The following is a 25,469-nucleotide window of genomic DNA, read 5'->3' as shown; positions in this document are numbered from 1 at the left end:
CGGACAGAGCTGAGGAAAGAAGCTCTCAGCTACAGGATATCTCAATAGAAATAACCAAAACTGAACAACAATGAGAAAAAACACTGAAAAAAACAGAATGAAAATAAAAGGCATGCAGGTTGAGAAAGAAGAAATAAAACTGTCTTTGTTCACAGATGACATGATCATCTATAAAGAAAATCCTAAAAAATTCACAGAAAAACACTAAGAAGTAATAAGCGATCATAGCAGGGTTGCAGGATCTAAGGTTGATACACAAAAGTTCACTGCCTTCCTACACATCAACAATGAACAAGTGGAACTTGAAATCGAAAACACAATTAGCACCCAAATAAATGAAATACTTTGGTATAAATCTAACAAAGTACATACAAGATCTATGCGAGAAACCAGTAACTGTTGACCAGTTGTACCTCTCCCACACTGTACCTTACACTCCCCTCTGCTAATTGCTACAATAGACTCCTAAGTGATCTCCCTACTCCTACATTTGACCCATTCCTCTTTGCTCTTCATTGTAGCCAAGGTAAGCCTAAAATTAGATTCAGTTTCTCCTTTGTTCAAAACTCTACCTCGCTATGAGTAAAGCCAAAAAGTTCATAGTGGTTTCAAAGGGTCTGTGTTCTGGTCCCCCAAACACCTCCCTCACCTCACCTCTACCACTCTCCCCCAGGCTTCTTCTGCTCCAACCACGTAGTCTCCTTGCTGTTCCTCAAACACGGTCCCATCCCAGGAGTTTTGTACTACTATCTCCTCTTCCCCCAACTATCTAGAAGGGTCACACTTCCTTCATGCCCAGTATCATTTTATAGGAATACCCTCCCTGAATATCCTGTAGAAAACAGGAACAACCCTAATCACACATATTCTGCAACACTCCTCTCTTCCCTGTATTTTTTCAATGCACTTAAACACCGTCTGACACTTGACATATTCTGTATTTGTGTATTGTCTGTCCCATACCTCCTCCCAACTAGAATGTTAAACAGAGACTTTTGTCCAGTTTGTTCATTACTCTATCCTTGGCACCTAGAACCGTGACTGGCACAAAGTAGGTATACAAGTATTTGTTGAACGAAAAAAAATACATAAGCCATCTAACACTGTTGACCTTTTATATTAAATAAAAACATTTCAAGACGAAAACCATGATCAATCATTTCTATGTTAATGTACTAGTCTAATTAACTAATTGCAGGCAGAATACTCAATTCAGTTTATCCATGACAAATCTTTTCTTCAACTTATTGGTTAAGCGTGGCATTTCAAACAATAACTTTATTGATAAACCCATTTTCTACTGACTTCTAGGATTGATAATTATTTACATAACAACTAACCAAGTAAGCATGTCAAAAATCACAAACTGCCAGAAAATCAATTCCTCTTCCTCAGAAAAGTCAAGAATAAAAATGGGTTTAAAGCACAGATTGGTAAAATTTCTACAAAGGGCTAAATAGTAAAAATTTTAGGCCCTTAGGGACACATGCATGCATGGGACACAATCCCTGCCTTTTATTGTAACTCTTTAATAACAATAAACATCATTTTTAGGTCCTGAACATACAGAAACAGACTACAGAACACAGTTTACCAATCCTGGCTCAGAGAAATGTCCTGAGTGCTTAGTCTGATGTTTTGCAAATGTCCATGTACACCTAAGGAAGGCATTTAAAAACCCAATTATGAATAAGGCACAACAGAAAAACAGACCATTCTCCAATTTTTCCTGAGCTCTAAAGGCAGTATCTTGCATCTGGAGAACTTTTATTAGAATGAACGTTTTTTATTAACACCCAAAAAACAAATAATCCAGTGAAGAAATGGGCAAAAGACATGAATAGGCACTTCTCCAAAGAAGACATCCAGATGGCTAACCGACACATGAAAAAATGCTCAACATCTCATCATCAGGGAAATACAAATCAAAACCACAATGAGATACCACCTCACACTGGTTAAAATTGGCTAACATTAACAACTCAGGCAACAACAGATGTTGGTAAGGATGCGGAGAGAGAAGATCTCTCGCGCTGCTGGTGGGAACGCAAACTGGTGTAGCCACTCTGGAAAAGAGCATGGAGGTTCCTCAAAAAATTAAAAATAGAACTACCCTATGACCCAGCAATTGCACTACTAGGTATTTATCCAAGGGATACAGGTGTGCTGTTTCAAAGGGGCACATGCACCCCAATGTTTATAGCAGCACTATCAACAATAGCCAAAGTACAGAAAGAGTCCAAATGTTCATCAACAGATGAATGGATAAAGAAGATGTGGTACACACACACACACACACACGGAGTATTACACGGCAATCAAAAAAATGAAATCTTGCTATTTGCAACTACGTGGATGGAACTGGAGGGTATTATGTTAAGCAAAATTAGAGAAAGACAAATATCATATGACTTCACTCATATGAGGAATTTAAGATACTAAACAGATGAACATAAGGGAAGGGAAGCAAAAATAATATAAAAACAGGGAGGGGGACAAAACAGAAGAGACTCTTAAATATAGAGAACAGAGGGTTACTGGAGGGGTTGTGGGAGGGGAGATGGGCTAAATGAATGGGTAAGCGGCATTAAGGAATCTACTCCTGAAATCATTGTTGCACTATATGTTAACTTGGATGTAAACAATAAGTAAATTCTATAAATTAATTAATTTTAAAAAATGAATGAATTAACGAACATTTTTTTAAGTATTTCAGAGCAAACCAGTAAGTAACTTCTAAATAATCTAATATTGAATTCCCTTCATAAATTAATGGTCAATTTTATAACATTTACAATAACTCTTAAAAAAAATCTTTTTGAGTACCTCATACAGAACATATTTTTAGACTTTTCAGATAAGGTTTTTTGAAATGAGATCTGCAAAGGTTTAAAAATTTTCACCTGCCACAATGTTCCCAGAACGTGCCACAACCTTGAATCCATCAGCTACTTTGTCTACACTATCTCCGTGGGTAAGCAAAACAATTTCTTCCTTCTGAAGGCCCCTAAACATACAAAAAATAAAACACAACATACAAATATCTTAGAGACATGATCAATGAGACCTTATGCTTTATTTTCCAGCTTTATTGAAATGTAATGGACATATGACATTGTGTAAGTTAAAGATATACAACCTGATGATCTGATATACACATGTATTATGAAATAATTACCACAATAAGGTTAGTTAACACATATCTTTTAGCATAGGTACCATTTTTTTCATCTATTTAAGATCTACTCTCTTAGCAACTTTCAAGTATACAATACTGTGTTAACTGTAGTCATCATCCCTGAACATTAGATCCCGAGAACTTACTCATCACTAAAGTTTGTTTTTTCTCTTTAGAAATACTAGCTCACCGTACATGTAAATCAAAAAATTTAGAAACATGTAACAGTGGAACTCTGCTGGAATTTAAATTTATTCTATGCATCATTAAAAAAAAAAAGTCAATGAGAGCATTAAATACCAAAAAAGGCAATCTGTTGGGGCGCCTGGGTGGTTCAGTGGGTTAAGTGTCTTACTTCAGCTCAGGTCATGATCTCACGGTTCAAGGGTTCGAGCCCCGCATCCAGCTCTGTGCTGACAGCTCAGAGCCTGGAACTTGCTTCGGATTCTGCATCTCCCTCTCTCTCTGCCCCTCACTTGCTTGTTTTCTATCTCTCGAAAAAATAAACGTAAAAAAAGTCAATCTGTAAAATTTAAAAACTGAAAAAATAAAGTTGGTGGTATAACCACACACATAAAAAATAATTTCAAGAAGCTACAAAATACTAATTTCAAAATTTTACCTATTAGGAAATATCTTAAGAACAAAAGGCATTTCAGAGAACTAAATATTCAGTAGTTTTCTACCAAAAAGTGATAGTACTAATACTGGTAGTGTTATTTTGCAGCTAGAGTACAAATACATACATATCACAGGGTAATATAAATATTAAATAATTAATATAATTAGGAATTGAGATTTTTAGCCTCACAGTAAGGAGATGCAAAATCAAAGGAGTTAGATAAAAACCCTATAAACATTCATTTTAATTGGAAATAAGAATGTACACTGATTTTGTTATTTCTAAAAGAATACATTTTGACTAACTTTGTTCACTGAAAAGGCCTAGAAACAAAGACAACCTGGTAGCAATGTGTATCTCTACTTCTCATGCCAAACAATGGCATGGATTAAAGGAAATGTCAGTAACATTTATCAAATGCAACGCATGGACTTTCTCTGACCCTGATTCAGACAAATCAACTATAAAAAGACATTTTTTATATTATGAGAAAATCTGAAAGAGGTCTGAATATTAAGAAGTTAAAAAAAATTAATTAAAAATAAAGCAAGAAGATAAAAGTATATTAAAGCCAAAACGATGTTTTGGGTTTACTAACTGCTGTCATCATTGTTGTTTAGGATTAATGAAGGGGAGTCCCAGAATTGTAGAATTAGAAGACAGAAAAACTTTAAATTTTAACCAGATCTTTAGATTTAAAAAATCCTCTTGCAGTATCATATACCACCATGACTCCTAAAATGGTTCTCAAGACTAGTCACTTGGGATACAGATGAATGTAAACAACAACCTCTCCATTATGAAATGGATAAGCACTGGATTTCAAATGTATTTTGGTAATGAATAGCTTCAGTTCATATAATTATTTTGAGCCATTTGGCTGTTTTGAAAAATGATAATCTTTGAACAGATACACTTATTTTTGCTCTTCCTCAAAATTAAAGAGGAGACCAGCCACGGCCTGTTTTGTGTATCAACTGGGGTTATGTCTCTATTTCAGATAAAAATAAATTGGATTTTAAAATTTCTGATCTGTCCAATTTGGAGAAAACTATTCATTAAGAATTAATTTAGGCACAAGTCAATGGAGCCTTTAAGAACCTTACACACAGTATGATCAAAAAGAATGAAATCCTGCCATTTGCAACAACATGGATGGAACTAGAGTGTATTATGCTAAGTGAAACAAGTCAGAGAAAAATAAATATTGTATGATTTCACTCATATGTGGAATTTAAGAAACAAAACATGACCATAGGGGAAGAGAAGTAAAAATAAAACCAGATAAAAACAGAGAGGGAGGCAAACCCAAGAGACTCTTAAATACAGAGAACAAATTGAGGGTCACTGGAGGGGAGGTGAGTAGTAGGGTGGGCTAAATGGATGATGGGAAGTAAGGAGGGTACTTGTGACAAGCAACGGGTGTTATATGTAAGTGATGAATCACTGGGTTCTATTCCTGAAACCATTACTACACTAAATGTTAACTAATTCAAATTCAAAAAAAAAAAAAAAAAAAAAAAGAACCTTATAACAAACCCATAACTAAAAATAATTAGCAGTTAAAAGAAATGATAACAAGGGGAACATGATCTCATGGCTTGTGAGTTTGAGTTTGAGCCTGGAGCCTGCTTTGGATTCTAAGTCTCCCTCTCTCTCTGCCCCTCCCCTACTCATGCTCTGACTCTCAAAAATAAATTAAAAAAAAAAAAAAAAAAAAAGTAACCACATCATGGATAGACTTGTCTAATCACTATATTGTACCTTGAAACTAATGTGACATCGTGTCAACTATACTCAAATTATAAATAAACAGACTTCTTGGATTCACCAAAAAAAAAGAAAAACAGGTTAACTCTGTATCAATCGATATCAGCCTGCACTTTACAGATTTACTGCAGTAAGGGGGAAATGTAGTTTTAAAGTAAAAAAGAAATTTAAGGGGCACCTGACTAGCTCAGTCAGTAGAGCATGTAACTCTTGATCTGAGAGTTAAGTTTGAGCTTCATGCTGAGTGTACAGATTACTTAAAATATATATAATAAAAAAAAAAAAAAAGAAAAGAAAAAGAAATAAAAATGAAACTTAAGTCAAAATGAATTAAGTGAGGGGGCCCTTGGCTGGCTCAGTCTTTGGAGCATGCAATTCTTGATTTTGGGGTCATGAGTTTGAAGCCCACATTGGGTGTAGAGATTACTTAAAAAAAAAAAAAAATCAAGAAAGTAAGTAACACTATTAATAATCCACCAAAATGAGCTTTACCCAAAACATGGAAAAACCCAAAAAAGGAAAGTTTATGGTTCTTTAGAAAACTGAATGAGGGGCGCCTGGGTGGCGCAGTCGGTTAGGCGTCCGACTTCAGCCAGGTCACAATCTCGCGGTCCGTGAGTTCGAGCCCCGCGTCGGGCTCTGGGCTGATGGCTCGGAGCCTGGAGCCTGTTTCCGATTCTGTGTCTCCCTCTCTCTCTGCCCCTCCCCCGTTCATGCTCTGTCTCTCTCTGTCCCAAAAAAAATAAATTAAAAAAAAAAAACAAAAAAAAAAAAAACGTTGAAAAAAAAGAAAACTGAATGAAAACAGCATTTTTTTTTTAAGTCAAGCAGAAGATAAATGATTCTAGGAAGCTATGAATAGCTCATTCACCTATCTTCAAATAGATTAGAGCTATAGCACCTTATCTATTATCACCTAGCAACAAAATCAATTAATACATTCACTATATTAAAAGATAGTACACTAGGTAAAGTTACGCTCAACACAGAGAAAGTGAAGAGGGAAACATAACACATATTTACTAATGAGTCCAACAATTTGGCTGTTTGCTAAGTACCCAGCAAAAAACATGAAGGAAGAGATATACAAACACACGTGGCAGATGCAAGATAGTTTAAAACATTATCAATTTGCCACACCTGGCACACGAATGTTTAAAATCGTACGCCAAAGAGTAAAAAAGAAAAGCCATAAATGTTAGCATCCCAGTCCACAACTCCAAACAGGAATCCAAGACTGCACAAGTGTTTTTAAATTAGGTCATAAGGGCTTTCACTATTCCTAATCAGCCTCCCCACCACCCTCTGCCATCCTGACACTCAAATGGAAAACAAATACAATTACACCGATGGCCACTAGGATGGCCTTAATTTCATTATTACAGATTCTCTAATTTTGAAGAGTAACAATCCCAACTTTAAATCAGGTACTCTACTAACCGTTCTTATTCATCTAAAAATATCTATAATACCTGAACAATGAGCATGTGTTGTCCACACTAATACTGAAGACTCCATCTTCTCTAACACTTTTTTTGTGCACAGTACCTCCAAATACCTTATTCATCATCTGTTCAAAAAAAGAATAAATTGACATTAATGTAAATCAAAAGAAAATTACCCATTTTATTATGCTAATTTAGTAATTTATATTTCTTATTTTCAGAATATCTGCTATGTTTGTGCCCCAAAAATCAAAGACTTGGATAAATATAGATAACTTGGTATCATATAAACTTACACAGTTATTAAGAAGAATAGTTATAAAACAAAACTAGATTAGATATCTGACCTGAGGTTAATTTCTATTAAATACTGGCAGATTTTCCATTTAGTGTACTTTAATTCATCTGTTAAAAATGGAGGTTTAATACTTACATCTGAGTTTAATTTAAAAGCATTTTAAAAGGTACTCTGAGCTTAGAAAAAGAGCAGATGATAGAAGAGCTGTGGTATTAAAACTAGACAGGTATAAATTTCTCCAAGCGATTTAATCTTTGGCCCCAAAGGAACAGTCTGAAAGCCTGCAGAAGGCTATGGTGTGGACACAGCGTAAGCAAGAATATCTGGTCTTTCAATTAAATACATTTGTACAAATCCCATACACCTACAGACTCTTATTTCAAATAGTCTCTTCATTCTGCCCCTCCTTGTGTCAATCAATCTTCTAATTTATCATTCACATTTGCCCAACCTCCTCCCTAACACCAAAAAAAATACACAAAAGATTTTTACAATCATTATTTCTGATTGAGGTAACCACTACAACTCATCTGGGTTTGTCTGTTCCACAACAGGTGTCATAAGATACCTGCCATACCCATGCAGGTTACAGGTTGACCCAGCTCCCAACAAAAAAGCAGGCAGAGGGCTAAATAAATGTCCATTCTTACAATGCACAGTGGAATATTCCTCAAAATCATCAGCAAATGCTGCCCTCTACATTCTCCTCTGAAGACATTCAAAATAAAACTTCCTGCAATAAAGGTTTGGGTTAAGCCCAAAAGAGAGAAAAAAACAAAACAAAACTTGTTAACCCATTTAGCCCAAATTTCCCTAACTAAAAACCCAGGTATTAAACACTTTCTGCAGTACGTTAACTACCACACAGTTTAGGAAACATTGCTACAGTCTAACCAGTCTATATTCTAGAGATCTACCAATGTCAGCTACTAAAATATAAATATGATTGTGTTAGACCATGATTAATTTCTTCAATGGCTCTCTACCATCTACAGCAGGGTTGGTAAACTTTTCCTGTAAAGAGTAGGTGTTTTGGTCTTTGCAGGCCCTACTGCCTCTGAAGCAACCATGCAATTCTTGCCATAGCATGAAAGCTACAGACAAGTATTGTCCACAGACAACACTTAAAGAAATGGATAGGGCTATGTTCCAATAAAACTTTATTTATGGACACTGAAATCTGAACTTCACTTAATTTTCACATCACAAAATGTAATTCTCTAAAAAAATTTTTATTTCAGGACACCTGGGTGGCTGAGTCGGTTAAGCATCCAACTCTTAGTTTTGGCTCAGGTCATGACCTCACAGTTCATGAGATACAGCTGCAAGTAGGGCTCTGTGCTGACAGTATGGAGACTGCTTGGGATTCTCTCTCCCACTCTCTCTCTGTCCCTCACACCCAAAATAAATAAACATTAAAAAAAAAAAAACCACACAGTTTACAAAAATTTATTCCAAGTATTTGAAACCATAAAAACTGGGGCACCAGGGTGGCTCAGTTGACTGAGCAACCAACTCTTAATTTCAGCTCAGGTCATGATCCCAGGGTCATGAGATTGGCCCCGGGGTTGGGGCTCTGTGCTGAGCATGGAGCCTGCTTAAGGCTCTCTTTCTCTCATTCTGCCCCTCTCTCTGGCTCGTGCTAAAATAAACACATAAATAAAAGTAAAAAATAAATAAAAACACAGAAACTATTCTTAGCTTGCAGGTCATACAAAAAGAGGCAATGGGCCAGATGTGGAGGCAGGCCACAGTTTGCTGACCCTCTGTCTATAGGATAAAGTCCAAGTCGCTTATATTACACAAAAAGCTTTCATTACATGGCCCCTGTCTAGTATCACCTCTCTTCCCCACCCCCACTTCTCTACTCCAGCCAAACAAGTGTAACTGCCAAAACAATGAGACCATGTGTTCTCCCCCACGTCTTCAGATTTCTTCACAGTCCCAGAGGCCTACCAAAGCATGTGGCCCAAAGCAGTCATTAAAATTTGCTGAATGGAAAATGCTGTCTTTCATATACTCAGTGAACCTTGTGCACCTCTACCTCCTTTAATTTGCCGTTCTTAATTAAAAGACAGCTGAATGATCAAGAAAACTAAAGCTGTTCAAACTCAACACAAATTAAAAGTTCACAAAACCTAAATGAAATGCTTTTACAAAGCCAAAGGCTTGCCCTAAAATTTGAAGTTATCTTACCTGTTGAGAAGGCTTTCATGTTTGTTTGGTTTTTTTCTTGGGCGGGGGGGGGGTACCGTTCCTGACTACACTACTTAAAGTTAAAATGCAAAGAGCTGACAATCAGTTAAGCTTGTGTTTGTGAGAAGGGGGGATAACTTTGCCTATAATAAAACAATTTGTTTTCTTGTTAAATTTTTGTTTTAGTATTCTCACTTAAGGAAATGGTTTTCAGTATGGATTCCTCATAACCCCAATGTCATAAATGCCTCAAAAGAAACTCATGCTGTACTCCAGATCTACTGCCCCAATCAGATCAGCTCTTATCTTGCCAGTTTTGCAACAAGGGTTAGGTTTGGGAGAGAGAAAGGGAAGGATACTCCCTTTTAATAGAAGTAATTTGACAAAACCTCATGGAGTGTGTAAAGAAACCAAACACTTGTAATAAAGATGTTTCTCAGGATGCAAAAAAAAAAGGAAAGAAAGAAAGAGAAAAAAAAAAGGATAAAAACAGAAACCAAGTGAAATTACAACAGTGAAGAGGCAAGCCACAATCTAGAAGGTATCTGCTATATGTATTTGGCTAATGTTTAGTATCCATCATATACAAACACAGTAAAAAAACACACTGTAATAGAAAAATGGGCAAAAATCATTAACATGCTTCTACACTAAAGCAGACACTACTGGCAAATAAACATACAAATCTTACAATAATAAGGAAAATGAACATTAAGCCTACAATGTGATCCCATTTAATGCCTCTTCAGATTGGCAAATAAAACAAGAAATCTGACAATGTTAAGGCTTGGCAGGAATATAGAGCACAAGGCATTTTCACATACTGCTGCAAGAATGTAAATTGGAGGGAAATATTACTAGTAAAGCTGAGATTCAGCATTTCAGTTCATGGCTGCCCTAGAGAAAAGTTAGAGTATGCAGAACGCCAAAAGACAAGTACAAAAATATTCATGGCAGTATTGTCTGTAATAGCAAAAAATTGGAAAAAGACCAGCAATACCAATAGTGAAATGTATAATTAATCTGTGCTATTCAAACAAAAAATTCAGTAGTGAACATGAGTAACTTACAATTAAATGTATTAACATGCAGAATTTCATTTATATAAAGATCAATGGGCAACCTAAATAACATTATTTAAGGATATAAGCTTATGTCTAAAGCTGTAAGGAAAAGAAAGAATGAATAATAAAATTCAGGAAAAGTGCTGCCTCTGGTAGGAAAAAAACATGAATGGAGAAAAGTATAAAGAGAGTTTCAAAAGTTGTACTAATATTCTATTTCTTATGCTGAGTGGAGAGTAATAGAGATAAATGGAGCAACGAGCAGGACTAACTTTTTTCTTCTTAAGCAAAGAATTACCAGAAAGCAATTAGAAAGTCTCTGACAAGAGAGTCTCAAGAATGGGAAAAGATAGTACATAAAATAGTGAAATTACTAAAATTTCAGAATGCTGTTGGGGGCAAAAGTACATCCCAGAGTGAGACCTTTGGTGCTAAACTTACCCAACTAATAGCCATTAAGAAATATCAGTCAGTCCTTTATAGACCGCTTATTAGCTAGATGTGCCATCTATACCAGTATTTTATGGAAAGACGATTTTTGTCTAAAGACCAAGATCAGCCTATTCCACTGTCCTACTATGTAAGTTCAGAGGACATAAAGGCAGATTGTCGTACACATTTAACCTGAGCAGGCCTGGCTCTGGCTACAATAAAGATCCCTAATGAATAACAGAAAAACTAGGCCTCACAGTTATATGAGGGACTGGCATGAGGGAGAAACAGTCACTAGCGCTTAAATTAAGGCAACATTTTCCACATGTATTTCACTGTAAGTGGGTCCTAAAAAAGGTATCTATGAGAGTCTTCCTTACAGAATGTTATAATACCTCTCAATATACTAAAAAACACTTAAGTCGTGCTGTATGATCAATACTGACTACTCTGGCATGGAAAATCCATGATGTAAATACATTACATCCTACAGCGAAGATATATTTAAAAAAAAAGAGTCATCCAAATATCAACTAAATCAAGATGCAGGCTCTTCTAAGAAAATGCATTTATTAGAATATTACATAAGAAAATCTAAAAATAAGTTATTAACCAAGTGAAATTCATAATCACCACTTGACATTTCAGAGAACATTAACGGGAAAAAGAGCCTTTTACTAGAAAATGTTTGTTGCACAGAGAAGAAAATATCTATTATAGCCTTTGGACTCTGTATGTCACATATTTGTAGTGATCAGTATTTCCTCTAAATCAAAGTGGAAAACTGTAACAACAATTAGCAAGAAATGAAATCTGGTAAAGCTGTTTAACAGACCGATGATTCCTAATATTCTGCTCTTGTATCAAGCATAGAGATAATGAAACATTCACTTTTTTTAATAATTTATTTTTTAATTTATATCCAAGTTAGAATATATTCACACTGATTTATATTTTTTTATTTTGTGAACATTGATTTATATTTTTTTTACTTTGCTGAATACTCCAGAGATAGCTAAAAGAGAATATACTGACTGGGTCTGCTCACTTTGTACCTTTTAAACAGCCTCCTTCGGTACAATATTCATATTAAAGCATAAAGGTTCCAATCAGATTGTTTAAAAAAAAAAATGACTCCCTCTGTTTTGCCCACTTACTAAAATTTCAAATTATCTTCAATCCAAAAACTTAAAACAACTCGGTCATTGGGAGAAAGAACACATTGTCTTAATTATTAAGCTACGCATACAAGTAATCAAAAATTAATAGGCAGTTCTCAATAATCAATTAGGGAGGAACAGAGTATCATGGGGAAGTAAAAAGCAGTATCTGAATTAACACCAATTCCATTTGGTTAATCAATGGATTAACTCTCACAGTTAGATTAATTCCACTTGTATTCTGACCCTGTCCTCCCTTCCGCTTAAGGTGGGCAAAAGGGAAGAGATGAAGACAATTCACAAGCAAGTGAATCTAGTCATCATATTTATTTGGCTATTCTTATCATAGCAGAGAATTCTGAGTTTAACAAAAAAGTATCTTGCTTCTGACACTGGAAAAGTCAAAATACTGTAACATATCAATTAATAATTATTACTCAAGGAATATTTTCCCAGTTAACTCAATTTTCAGATGACATGGTTAAGTAAGACACACTGTTAAAAATTATCTCAATTAGAAAATCAAGTTGCTTACAACCACTAGGGATAACTTTTAAAAAAAAAATTTTTTTTTACATTTATTTATTTTTGAGACAGCACAAGCAGGGGAGGGGCAGAGAGAGAGGGAGACACAGAATCCAAAGCAAGCTCCAGGCTCCGAGCTGTCAGCACAGAGCCTGATGCAGAGCTTGAACTCACAAACCATGATATCATGACCTGAGCCGAAGTTGGACACAACCGACTGAGCCACCCAGGTGCCCCAGGATAACTTTTCTTAATTTATTTCTATTCCCACCTCGTCAGTAAATAGACCGTATTGAACAAATCATTCTTTGCTAAGTGAGAATTTAGCAGGTTCTGGTTCATTATCTTCCATCATCTTATTTAGTAATCACATTCTACTAGTCTAATAAACCTATACTACCTAAAAATAAAGTAACCAAAGAAGTACCAAAGCAGCCAAAATAGATTTCTAAACACCTAACTCATAAAAGAATAGCTTATGTCTAGACCTCAATCCCTATTTATTCTTGTTTCTGATACAATTCCAAGGTGTATATTAATAACACAGTGGAGACACTTGGCAGACACCATCTTAACAAAATAATCAAAATTAACATTGTCTGTCATGGTACACACAGACATCGATCGGGTGCCTCCTAGTTAGATACTCTGAGAAGAGCACGGCATCACTTCTATGGTACTCCTGCCAAAGAAAATAAATAAATAATAACCTAAATCTAACAATGCAGAAACAGCAAATAAACCAAAATTGAAGCATCATCTACAAAGAACTGGAATATCCTTTTTTTTTTTTTTTAAATCTGTCAAGGTCATGAAAGAGAAGGAAAAGGCTGAGGAATGGTTCCAAAGTAAAGGTGTCTGATAATAAGAAACATGACAACTAAATATACATGGTCCTGGTTTGGATCCAGGACTTATAAGGGACATTAATGAGACAAACAGTGCAATGTAAATTCACTCTGTGGATTAGATGCACAAGTGAATCAATGTTAACTGACGGATTTTATTATTTGTACTGTAGTTACACAGAAGAGATCCCTAGCCCTTAGGAAATACAACAAGTAACAGGACATCATGTGTGCAACTTACTCTCAAAGGTTAAAAGTGTCAATAGTAAGGGAATTGAGTAAAAATACATAGAAGCTCTGTGTACTATTTCTGTAACACGTAAATCTGAATGTCTAAGTTTATTTTTTTAATGGATAGTGTCATGTTATATGCAGTAATATAGCTGTTTTTTTCTGAAAAGAGATTTCCACTCAGGTCAATTCTGCCATGCTATTGTAGCAATTTGTAAACCCTCGTAATATGCACAAATTAGCTCATACAACTAAATATCCTACATACTCTAAAGACAGAAAATACTAATACAGTAAGAGTCACAAACAGGATAAAATTAAGTCAATTCTTAAGGCAAATTCACCGATGTACCTGCATGCCATAGCAAATTCCAAGAACAGGCTTGCCAATCGTGAATATTGCTGGATCAAACCAGGGAGCATCTTCTGCATACACAGAATTAGGGCCTCCAGAGATGATAATAGCACTGTAGATTTAAGGAAGAGAGTCAGTGAAGAATCTCTAACAGCTGATTTTTTTCTTTTCTTTTTTTTTTTTTTTTTTGAGAGAGAGAGAGAGGGAGAAAGTGCATGAGCGGATGAGAGAGGCAGAGGTAGAAAGAGAATCTCAAGTAGGCTCCACGCTCAGTGCAGAGCCTGATGACAGGCTCGATCCCACAACCCTGGGATCATGACCTGAGCCAAAATCAAGTCAGACGCTCAACCAACTGAGCCACCCAGGCGCCCCCTGTTATACAAAGTCTATATTTTCTCTCCTTTGAAGCACTGAGGGAGACTCAATACAGATTCAGGGATTATATTATGTTTTCAGTATATTATAGCAAATCCAGCCTCCTACACAGCTTAATCATTTTTACTCTACTGCAATGTGTTAAAATCTATCATTTCAACATTCACTTGTTAATAAGTACGAACTTCAAATACATAAATACTAATATTTGTATCTGTGAAAATTTAGCATGAATTTGTTTTGTCTTCTTCATTCATGAAGGAAGTAAATGAAAATGCTAAAGGGAGAAAGAGAAAATACAGATCTTCTGGGACCCAAGGAGTAAAGCACATCACAGAAAGACCCTAGATGACTCAAAGCAAGATACATCAAAGGATGACAGAATATGAATAATAACCTATGTTGGCTGAAAACCTGTCCAACATTCCCAACAGTTTTACCTAAGACCCAAGAAAAGGAACATATGACTTTTGCCCACATGGCATTCTCTCAGGTCAATATGATAACTTCACTATATTACAATTTACAGAACATTCTATAGGTTAACTTGGGAGTCAAACTGTTATTATGAAAAAGGCTGCAAACTGAGGCCTATGCTTCTCACCTGGCCACTGACAGATCCAATTTGGCCTTCAGAATTCACTCCAAAAATTTAGAACATTTTAATATTGAAAATTTTACATAAAAATCTGTATTTCTGGGTTTTCTTTAGGAAGTGGGGGGGGGGGGGGGGGGGAATCTGGCAGCACCTGACCTTCACTCTCACATGGCTACAAATAACCAGAATCAGAGAGAGACCTGCACCTCCAGTACAGATTTAACTGTATAATAAGTTGCTAAAGGAGCACTTGGGTGACTCAGTCGGTTAAGCACCCGTCTTCGGCTAAGGTCATGAACTCCTGGTTCAGTCCGACTTCGGTTTGGTCATGAACTCACAGAGTCCTGCACTGGGCTCTATGCAGACAGCTCGGAGCCTGGAGTCTGCTTCAGATTCTGTGTCTCCCTTGTTCTCTGCCCCTCCCTACTTGTATTCTCTCTCTCTCTCTCTCTCTCTCAAAACTAAGCATTAAAAAAAAAAATTTTTTAATGCATAAGCTAGAATTCTATAAAATATACTTAGTAATCAAGACCTCTAAAACTGCAATATGTTATACTTAGTTTTATAAAACATAACCACCATGGGACTGCCCAGCATCCTTCAATAATCTGCTAAACAACTCAGGACTGTAAGATTTTTTTTTTTTTTAATTTTAATTTTTTTTCATGTTTATTTATTTTTGAAAGAAAGCGAGACAGTGTGTTAGTGGGGGAGGGGCAGAGAGACAGGGAGACACAGGATCTGAATCAGGCTCCAGGCTCTGAGCTGTCAGCACAGAGCCCAGCACAGGGCTCAAACTCATGAGCCAAAGTTGGCCACTTAACTGACGGAGCCACCCAGGTGCCCCAGGACTGTAAGATTCTTAATACTATTAAAAAGAAAAGGTAATGGACTTAGTCAAGGATGAAACTCAAGGAGTACTTAAGCCAATTATGAAAATTCTTATCTCAGTAACTCTCAAGAAGAGCTAATCACTCATTCTGAGTCTTCTATTTCTATTCTGCAATTATTTTGAAACTAACTTGCAATTACAAAACCCAATAAGCCATAAGGCATTCCAGATACCAATTTTATGTAACAAGCAGGTCAAACTTCGGAAAACAAGGTTAAGAGGTCTTTCCTGTCATAATACTAATATTTTACAAAAAGGGTGATCAAATAGATCTCTCAGAAGAAAGGATTATAGTAATCAAAGCCACAGTGCTATAGTTCCTATACTCCTATACAGAAAGAACCTCTAGACACAAGCAAGACCTAGCAATTGTTTATGATGGTGGGGAGAGGGCAGGAAAAACAGTTAGCATTCTATTGCCAAGTATTTGGCTACCCTATTCTTAAATATTCAGCCAAGGTTAGTTTGCTGGAGAGTGTTTGTTTGTTTGGGTGAGGGGAATGAAGGAGCTTAGATATGACAGAAGGAATTCAGAATTCTCGCACCATTTTTTGATTCCCTAAAACTGGTTCTCACTGGCGAACAGAGACAATTGCATTAGATAAACTCAAGGGTCTCTTCTTACTCTAAAAATTCTACAGTTTAAAAGACAGAACTGTTTTTAACTGTATTCTAAGACTAGTACACAGTTAAATTTAAACCTGTCTTTTCTGATGTCCAATTCACTCTATTTCAGAAACAACACTCACAGGATAAACACGTCTACGAAGTCTTTAAAAGTTGAACATTTCTCTAATGGAAAAAAATTATGTTTTTAAGAAAAATTAAACATCTTGTATTTGGAGGAAACATAGCATTAATGTTTAAGAGCCTATCAAGGTTACAAATGGCAGTTGCTTGCTTCTGGCAACACTCTTAGTAAGGAAAAAACATTAATTACGTGAGAAAAGGCATAGCATTAACCAGAAATTGTTAAAGGAAGAGACTATATAGAAGTTGGTTGTCATTTTGACTAGTTATGAGCATGTAAGCTGTTGAATTAGACCTTATATTAGACTTGAGAAATCTTCATATTTTAGAAACTTAGTCTCTGGGGATAGGAAGCAAAAGAGACTCACTGGACACAGAATTCTTCTCATTTAGGTATTCTAGCCACTGTATACATTCCTTTGATCAAATGCTCTGGGATGAATGAAAGAATGACCATATTAGCCAAATTCAAGTACGACCCCTAAATCCTATAAAATATAAAATATTCAAATGAAAGGTTCTTGTAATGGTGCAATTAAAATTAAGTCAATCTTTTTAATTGAAAAACAAACAAACAAACAAACAAAAAAACAAATTGGGGTGTCTAGGTGGCTTAGTCGGTAAAGCATCCAACTTTGTATCAGGTCATGATCTCATGGTATGTGAGTCTGAGCCCCATATCAGGCTCTCTGCTGTCAACACACAGCCAGCTTCAGATCCTCTGTCCCCTTCTGTCTGTCCCTCCCCTACCTATGCACTGTCTCTCTCTCTCTCTCTCTCAAAAATAAACATTAAAAATAAGTAAAAATAAACTACGAATATGGTTTTTCAAAAAATAAAATTTCCTTTTTTTTAAATCAGAACCATGGAAAATTTCTTGTAAAACCACTGCATGTCTTACAGTCATTTAAAAAATTCACTGTCCAAGCAAATTAATAAAAATCTCCTACAATCTAAGCTCAATCTCCTTAGAAAACATAAGTGAAAAGTCTACCGGAATCCTTGCTCTTTTATAGCAAATGCTGGTGTTTCCAAGGGGAAGATTTCCGACTGCACGAACAGTTCTCGTACTCTTCGGTCTATGACTTTCCCATACTGGGCACCAGCATCCAGAATGACAACAGCTCCTTCATAGTGGTGGCAGCCATCCTTAAGGTCTCCTCCAGCATTCTCCAGCTGCAAATATTAAGACAAATGTCTGCTTAATTATGAAAAGTAGAGCTATTTTAAAAAATAGTGGTCACTATGAGCTCCAAAAACACACAGAAACAAAAAACTTAGGACTCTGAGTTGCCAATTCAAAGCACTTCTTTCAAAGGGAAGATTTTTCAGGTCGCCTGAATGGCTCAGTCGGTTAAATGTCCAACTTTGGCTCAGGTCATCTCACGGTTCTTGAGTTCAATCAAGCTCCACATTGGGCTCTGCGCTGACAGCTCAGAGCCTGGAGCCTGCTTCAGATTCTGTCTCCTGCACTTTTGCCTCTCCCCCATGCTCTCTCTCTCTCACACACACACACACACACACACACACTCACTCACTCACTCTTTCTCTCTCTCACATAACATTAAAAAAATTTTTAATGGAAGATCTTTATACATATCCATACATGGGCATACATAAACACTTTAATAAAAGCTACCATTTATTGACTACCTGATACAATCACTTTATGCATAAAAGTATTAAGTGTATTATCTAATAGGGTAGGCCTACAACAGTTGTGCCAAAATACAGTCCTGGTTTATGCCTGTTACACTGGCATTATTATTAAGAATGCCCCCTTTGAATCTCAAAAGCATCCTAGCTTGAACAATAAATAATTATATGGTCATCCTATCTAACAGTCACAGCATTCCTATGAAGGATTTTCTGATGAGGAACTGAAAGTTTGCAGCCAGAGTTTAGCATGCTCAAACTCACTTCATCAGAGTATTTTTGTATTACCCAAGGAAATGCTATATATGTGCATCTAACCCTTAACATTAAAATATTTTTTTTAATTTTTTAATCTTACGTCAAGTATATGTTGATAATGCTTTTCTTGAAAGCAATTTGGCAAAATGTAAAATTTTTAACTATATATGCTGAAATAGTTACCAGGAACTGGCTTCAAATAACGCAGGAGTAGGTGGGTATGGATGAAACAAGACTGCCTATGCAATGAAATCACTGAAGTTAAGTACACAGTGTTCATTTTAGTCTATTCTCTATTCTGTTTTTGTATATTAACATAAGAAAAAACTTTAAAAAGTGTTTGTACTCTGGAAACCCACTTGTAGGAAGCATATATAATCCCATTTTAAAATATTTTACCATGTAAAAGAATGTATGTGCATGTATGAAAAAGGACGTATGGACATAATATAGACAGATTTATACAAAAAATATTAACAGAGGTTGTATCTGAGTAATGAGCTACAAGTGATTTAAAATTTTTCTTTCCTGTGGTGCCTGGGTGGCTGAGTCGGTTAAGGGTCCAACTTCTGATTTCAACTCAGCTCATGATCTCATGGTTCATGAGATCGAGCCCCGCAACACACCCTGCTCAAAGTGCAGAGCCTGCTTGGGGTTCTCTCTCTCTTCCTCTCTCTCTGCCCCTCCCCTGCATGCTCTCTTAAAAATAAACTTTAAAAATAATAAAATTTTTCTTTCCTTGTAACTCTTCAGTACGTTTTAAAGGCTTATAATAGGGGCGCCTGGGTGGCGCAGTCGGTTAAGCGTCCGACTTCAGCCAGGTCACGATTGCGCGGTCCGTGAGTTCGAGCCCCGCGTCAGGCTCTGGGCTGATGGCTCAGAGCCTGGAGCCTGTTTCCGATTCTGTGTCTCCCTCTCTCTCTGCCCCTCCCTCGTTCATGCTCTGTCTCTCTCTGTCCCAAAAATAAATAAACGTTGAAAAAAAAAATTTTAAAAAAATAAAGGCTTATAATAAACATTTCTGAGTTTTTCCCCCTCCACTTGTAAAATGTGCACATAAAAAAGCATAAGCCAGTCCTTCAGACACTTCTGTAATCCTTTCCATCCCTCTTCCCTCTCCATTTATGTGAAAAAATAAATGCAGACCTCACAACTTCACAAACACTTCTGATGCAGTAATGAAAAAAGCAACAATCACAGCCATCTACAAAGGATTTGCGAGAAGGACCAAACCACAGGCCAGAAAGGATTATTCAGATCTAAACAATGAATATTTTAATCATACGAATACTGAACAATGTAGAAAAATCAGATCACAGAAAGAAGTTTATAGAATATACCAGAGTGAAAGAAATGCTAAAACTTCTTCCTTTTAGATCTTTGCCCTTAAGACTATACACACACAGGTGCGTACACACTACTCTTTAAGGCATTTGTCTTAATGGGGCGCCTGGGTGGCTCAGTCGGTTGAGCGCTGGACTTCAGCTCAGGTCATGATCTCACCATTTGTGGGTTCAAGCCCCAAACGGGCTGACTGCGTCAGCACAGAGCCCGCTTCAGGTCCTGAGTCTGCCTCTCTCTGCCCCTCCCTACTCATGCTTGCACACGCTCACGCTCTCTTTCCCTCTCTCTCTCTCCTCCCTCTCTCAAATATAAACAAACATTTAAAAAAATTGTTTTTAATTATTTGTCTAAAATTCCTTAATCTCAATTGGGGCGCCTGAGTGGTTCAGTTGGCTCAGCATCCAACTTCGGCTGAGGTCATGATCTCACAGTTTGAGTTTGAGCCCCGCAGTGGAACACATGCTGTCAGCACAGAGTCCACTTCAGATCCTCTCTCCCCCTCTCTACCTAATTTTGTCAAGAATAGAAAGTGTTTTTGAATGACCTCTTGGTTATTGTGTAAATTTCTCAGATTTCGGTCCCTTTATCATGGTCATAATTTTTTACCAAATCCAAGTACTAACCTGTTTTTTTACACTGCAGGCAGAGTTCTTTGCATGATTCTGACACGCACAAATTTCAGTCACCACTGTTTGTGTTGTTAGTTCAGTTAACTAACACCAGTCTGAGCCACAACATGGCTCAAATTTCAGTTACCATATATTAACTGTAATTACACAAAGTACAAACTTCGTTACCAGCTCTTCAATCCACAAATTTTCACATAAATAACAAACATTATGACGAGTGACTGATATGTCCTTTCTTTCAAAGTTTATTGGCAACTGGTCACTGCAAAACAAAAAAGCTAGAGTACAGCTGTGTTACCTCCTTATTGCCCAGTGATAAATCCACATAACATTTTACTCCTATGGAAAATCCAAAGAGGGAACCAACCAATAAAGATGAAAGTGCAGCAGGGGCACCGGGGTGGCCCAGTCAGGTAAGGGTCCGATTTTTGGTTTCAGCTCAGATCATGACCTCACAGTTCATTGGTTCAAGCCCTGCAATCAGGCCCCACGCTGGCAGTGCAGAGCCTGCTTTCGATTCTCTCTTTCTTCTCTCCTTCTCTCTCTGCCCTTCCTCCCCCCTCAAAATAAATAAATAAACGTTTAAAAAAAAAAGAAAGTGCAGCAAAGAAATGAAAAGTGACACTAGAAGTGAAATATGAATACAGTATAAATGAAGCTGTGGAAGAAATTGCTGGCCATGACGCTGCTGACACTGCTGTGGTTTGTGTGCCTCTTGGCTAGATGTGCAGCCAGAAGAACTTGGTGAAGGTAAACTTACCACCATCAATGAGGAAAGTGATTATGCTGAAAAGGATGACAATGTACCAGAGAAAGTGACCCAAGGAAAATACTTCACATTAAAGAAACTCTTGGAGATACTTCATGACATTTCAAAGTGTAAAGGATAAAATGTCAAAAGCCACCAAGGCACAGAAAAGATGCAAAGAGAAGCAATATTTAAACTACTCTTAATCAGTATTTTACAAAGAAAACATAAGTCTCACTGTGTCTAATGCTTTAAGTTATTTTAAAGGGCAATTTCAGTATTTTATTTCTCTATACTTCTATAATTAACGTAAAATTAATGTTTTGACAAAAGATTTTAAAGGTCATAAAACCACTGTAATCTTCCCATTGATTAAAATTGCTTTGCATGATTTCAGTTTGCACAATCATTTTTTTTTTTTTTTTTTTTTTTTAGCGTTTATTTATTTTTGAGACAGAGAGAGACAAAGCATGAACGGGGGAGGGTCAGAGAGAGGGAGACACAGAATCTGAAACAGGCTCCAGGCTCTGAGCTGTCAGTACAGAGCCCGATGCGGGGCTCAAACTCACGGACCGCGAGATCATGACCTGGGCCGAAGTCGGCCGCTTAACCAACTGAACCACCCAGGCGCCCCTGCACAATCATTTTTATGGTCGTTTTACTATTATACAGTGAGGACTATCTGTACTTCTTTAAATCAACTAATTTAAAAGAAAAATGTACACTGTTTCCTCATCAACTTTTGAAAATGTTTAATCACATGACATCAGAGGTCACTGAGGAAATACTGAATCCTTGCCTCATCTCTACCTCGGCTATCAACGTGCCTACATCCAGCACAAATCTTCAACAACTCAGGGAAAAGCAAAAAGATCACCAGTAATGAAAGCAAAAGTTCCTTTCCCTCAAAACCTTGACTCTATTTACTGCTACTTCACACAAAGTTGAAAAGTTTGATAATTAAACTTCCAAACTTAACAGATTAGAAAAAGGACCCTAATGAGAAAAGAAGTTGTCAGTCACATCAAGTAGAGACAAATGAAATTCAACACTACACAACAGAGAACTTTATTATACCTATTTGTAAAATCTATTAAGTAAATACAAAAGCCTGAAAGGTTAACACCCCTCTCAACTCACCTGATGTCTATCATTTTATCTTATCATGATGACATTTTTTAAAACATCAATAATACTAAGGGAAAAAACAAATCATATCAGTACCCTAATTTAACAATAAGACAAAAGAATCTAGAGATTCTCATAAGGTAGAGATGGTATCATTTTTGTATCTTCCTGAATTCCCACGTATCACTGAACAACTAGATAGCAAAACGAAACAGTAAATGACAAGATATTCTCCTAAGAATCCCAAAATACAAGCTTGTGGGAACAAACTACAATAGTCATAAACTCTGGTGTTAAACATTTATGTGGGAAACAACCTAGCTTCAGTGAAGAACTTGAGAATAGGACAATTCCAAAAACAATCAACAGATATTAGTTAGAAAGCACAGGCCAATTCAAGAACAGCAGCTGCACTGGGAGGTGTGAGAACTCCATCCAATAGTGCATGGGTAGTAGGAGACCCAAGGTAAGGCTTAAACGGGTGGAAGGAATTTAATACCCATGAACCTTATAAACTAGCGGGCCAGGGCTCCCTTGTAGGACAAGGCTCACAAACGAGGAGCAACTGCTGGCAGCAGAATCAAAATTAAGCAGGACAAGGGCAAGGAGGAAGGAAAATAGAAGGGCCAAACTACAGTGGGGGGGGGGGGGGGGGGGCGGGGAGGATCAGAGCAAGGAATCCTGAGAAAACAATCTGCCATAATTTTAACAGAAGAGCCCTATAAAGTTACGAAAGTTTTTTTTTTTTTAATTTTTTTTTAACGTTTATTTATTTTTGAGACAGAGAGAGACAGAGCATGAACGGGGGAGGGGCAGAGAGAGAGGGAGACACAGAATCAGAAGCAGGCTCCAGGCTCTGAGCCATCAGCCCAGAAGCCCGACGCGGGGCTCGAACTCGCGGACAGTGAGATCGTGACCTGAGCTGAAGTCGGACGCTTAACCGACTGAGCCACCCAGGCGCCCCTAAAGTTACGAAAGTTTTATGAACCAAGATTCCATCTAAAAAACTCAGGAAAATTAAATTCATATAAAAGAGAAAAAGAAATTACACAAGTCAAATCCCATACAAAATTACTAAAAGTAAAAAAGAGAGTAAGGAATGAAACAACATCCCTACAAGAGCAAGCTGAAAAGAGAAACAGATCAAAACTGGAAAGTACCATTTTAATTTTTAAAAAATGTTTGTTAACTTTTGAGAGAGAAAGAAAGAAGAGAGTGGGGGAGGGGCAGAAAGAGAGAGACAGACAGACAGATGATCTGAGGCGGGCTCCGCCTGACAGCAGAAAGGCAGATGCCGGGCTCGAACTCACAAACCATGAGATCATGACCTGAGCCAAAGTTGGAAGCTTAACTGAGTTACCCAGGCACCCCTAAATGAACTAAAAAATATTAAGAAAATTATACAAGGCATAAAAGAACACGACTCAAAATTAGACTTTGAAACCAGAATGACCAATCTCAACACATACTTTTTTAATTTAAATTCCAGTTAACATACCATGTAACATTCGCTTCAGGTGTACAATATAGTGATTCAACACTTCCATACAATACACAGTGCTTATTATCATAAGTGCACTCCTTAATCCCTATCACCTATTTCACCCATCCCCCCGCCTACCTCCCCACTGGTAACCATCTGTTTGTTCTCTGTAGTTAAGAGTGTGTCTCTCGGTTTGCCTCTCTTTTTTTTCCTCTTTGGTCGTTTTATTCCTTAAATTCCATATATGAGTGAAAACATACAGTATTTGTCTTTCCTGATTATTTTGGTTAGCATAATACTCTCTAGCTCCGTCCACATCATTGCAAGTGGAAAAATATGGAACACCTCATATATTTTTATGTCATCCTTGCACAGGACCCATGCTAATCCGCTCTGTACCAACACATATGCTTAACAAAATTATAGGACTTTAAAGAAAAAAAACTTTCAATATTTTGAATAAAAAAGCACACAATTTATAATTCATCCAACTATACATTTGTTGTGTGTAGTTTTCTGTGCCCATGTTTTATTTTACAATAAAAAGATTTTTTTTAATAAAAGGGAACTAGCATTTACTTCACACCTAGTATTTCATGTGCTTTACATGTTTTCTTATTCATAATGGTATGTGTTTCTATTTTACAGATGGAAGAAGGAGACTCAGATACTATGTCAGTTGCGTAGGGAAAAAATGGCAAAAGCAGGATGTAAATGTAGGCCTTTTCAAACCCCAAAACAATCAGCACTACAGAAGGAAAGTGGGTAAATATGCATTGTATTTGGGGTGCCTGGGTGGCTCAGTTGGTTAAGCTTCCGACCTGGGCTTAGGTCATGATCTCGCAGTCTGTGAGTTTCAGCCCCGTGTCGGGCTCTGTGCTGACAGCTCAGAGCCTGGAGCCTGTTTCAGATTCTGTGTCTCCCTCTCTCTCTGTCTCAAAAATAAATAAACATTAAAAGAAAAAAATGTTTTTTTAAATATGCATCGTACTTTTGGAAGACTACCTTCATTTTATTTTTTATTATTTTGGTACTTAAAGGAAGTAAGCTTTATTACTTTAGAAAGATTGCTTTCATGAATGAAATAATGTTCCACTGGTATCTGAGAAAAGTAGTATTATACCACATAAATGATTTTGAAAACTGGATTTCATCAGTACTAAAGTTATTCAGGTAGTTGTCCTTCAAAAAAGACATTTTAGGGGGCACCTGGGTGGCTCAGTCAGTTAAGCATCCAACCTCAGCTGAGGTCATGACCTCACAGTTCTTGAGTTTGAGCCCCACATTGGGCTCTATGCTGACAGCTTGGAGCCTGGAGTCTGCTTCAGATTTTCTCTCTCTCTCTCTCTCTCTCTCTCTGACCCTCCCTGACTTGTGCACGCACTCTCACTCTCAAAAAAAAAAAAAAGAAAAAAAAAGACATTTTAGGAGCCTTCAGTTGCCAAAATAAAAGTTTTAGGGTTAAAGATATTTTGAACACCCCC

At 36.9% G+C, this 25,469-nt stretch overlaps 1 protein-coding gene and 1 non-coding gene across 4 annotated transcripts in view; both read right to left on the bottom strand.

Moving 5' to 3' along the window:
- GMPS (guanine monophosphate synthase) overlaps window positions 1-25,469 on the bottom strand; it is a 79,817-nt gene that overhangs the window by 36,256 nt on the left and 18,092 nt on the right. For all 3 annotated transcript variants that reach the window (XM_047875956.1, XM_047875957.1, XM_047875958.1), the window contains exons 2-5: window positions 17,734-17,915; window positions 14,122-14,236; window positions 7,043-7,140; window positions 2,904-3,007 (exon numbers count right to left, since the gene is read on the bottom strand). In XM_047875956.1, coding sequence (XP_047731912.1) covers window positions 2,904-3,007; window positions 7,043-7,140; window positions 14,122-14,236; window positions 17,734-17,915 — 499 coding nt within the window. The remainder of the gene's footprint in view (window positions 1-2,903; window positions 3,008-7,042; window positions 7,141-14,121; window positions 14,237-17,733; window positions 17,916-25,469) is intronic.
- LOC125175847 (U6 spliceosomal RNA) lies at window positions 24,316-24,417 on the bottom strand. The gene has a single exon (XR_007156017.1). It is a non-coding gene; the product is annotated as a U6 spliceosomal RNA (small nuclear RNA).

This window comes from Prionailurus viverrinus, chromosome C2 (genome assembly GCF_022837055.1).
Source record: "Prionailurus viverrinus isolate Anna chromosome C2, UM_Priviv_1.0, whole genome shotgun sequence".
Classification (NCBI taxonomy): Eukaryota; Metazoa; Chordata; class Mammalia; order Carnivora; family Felidae; genus Prionailurus; species Prionailurus viverrinus.
The sequence above is the reverse complement of the archived record's forward strand: the minus strand, read 5'-3'. Positions and strand labels throughout refer to the sequence as shown.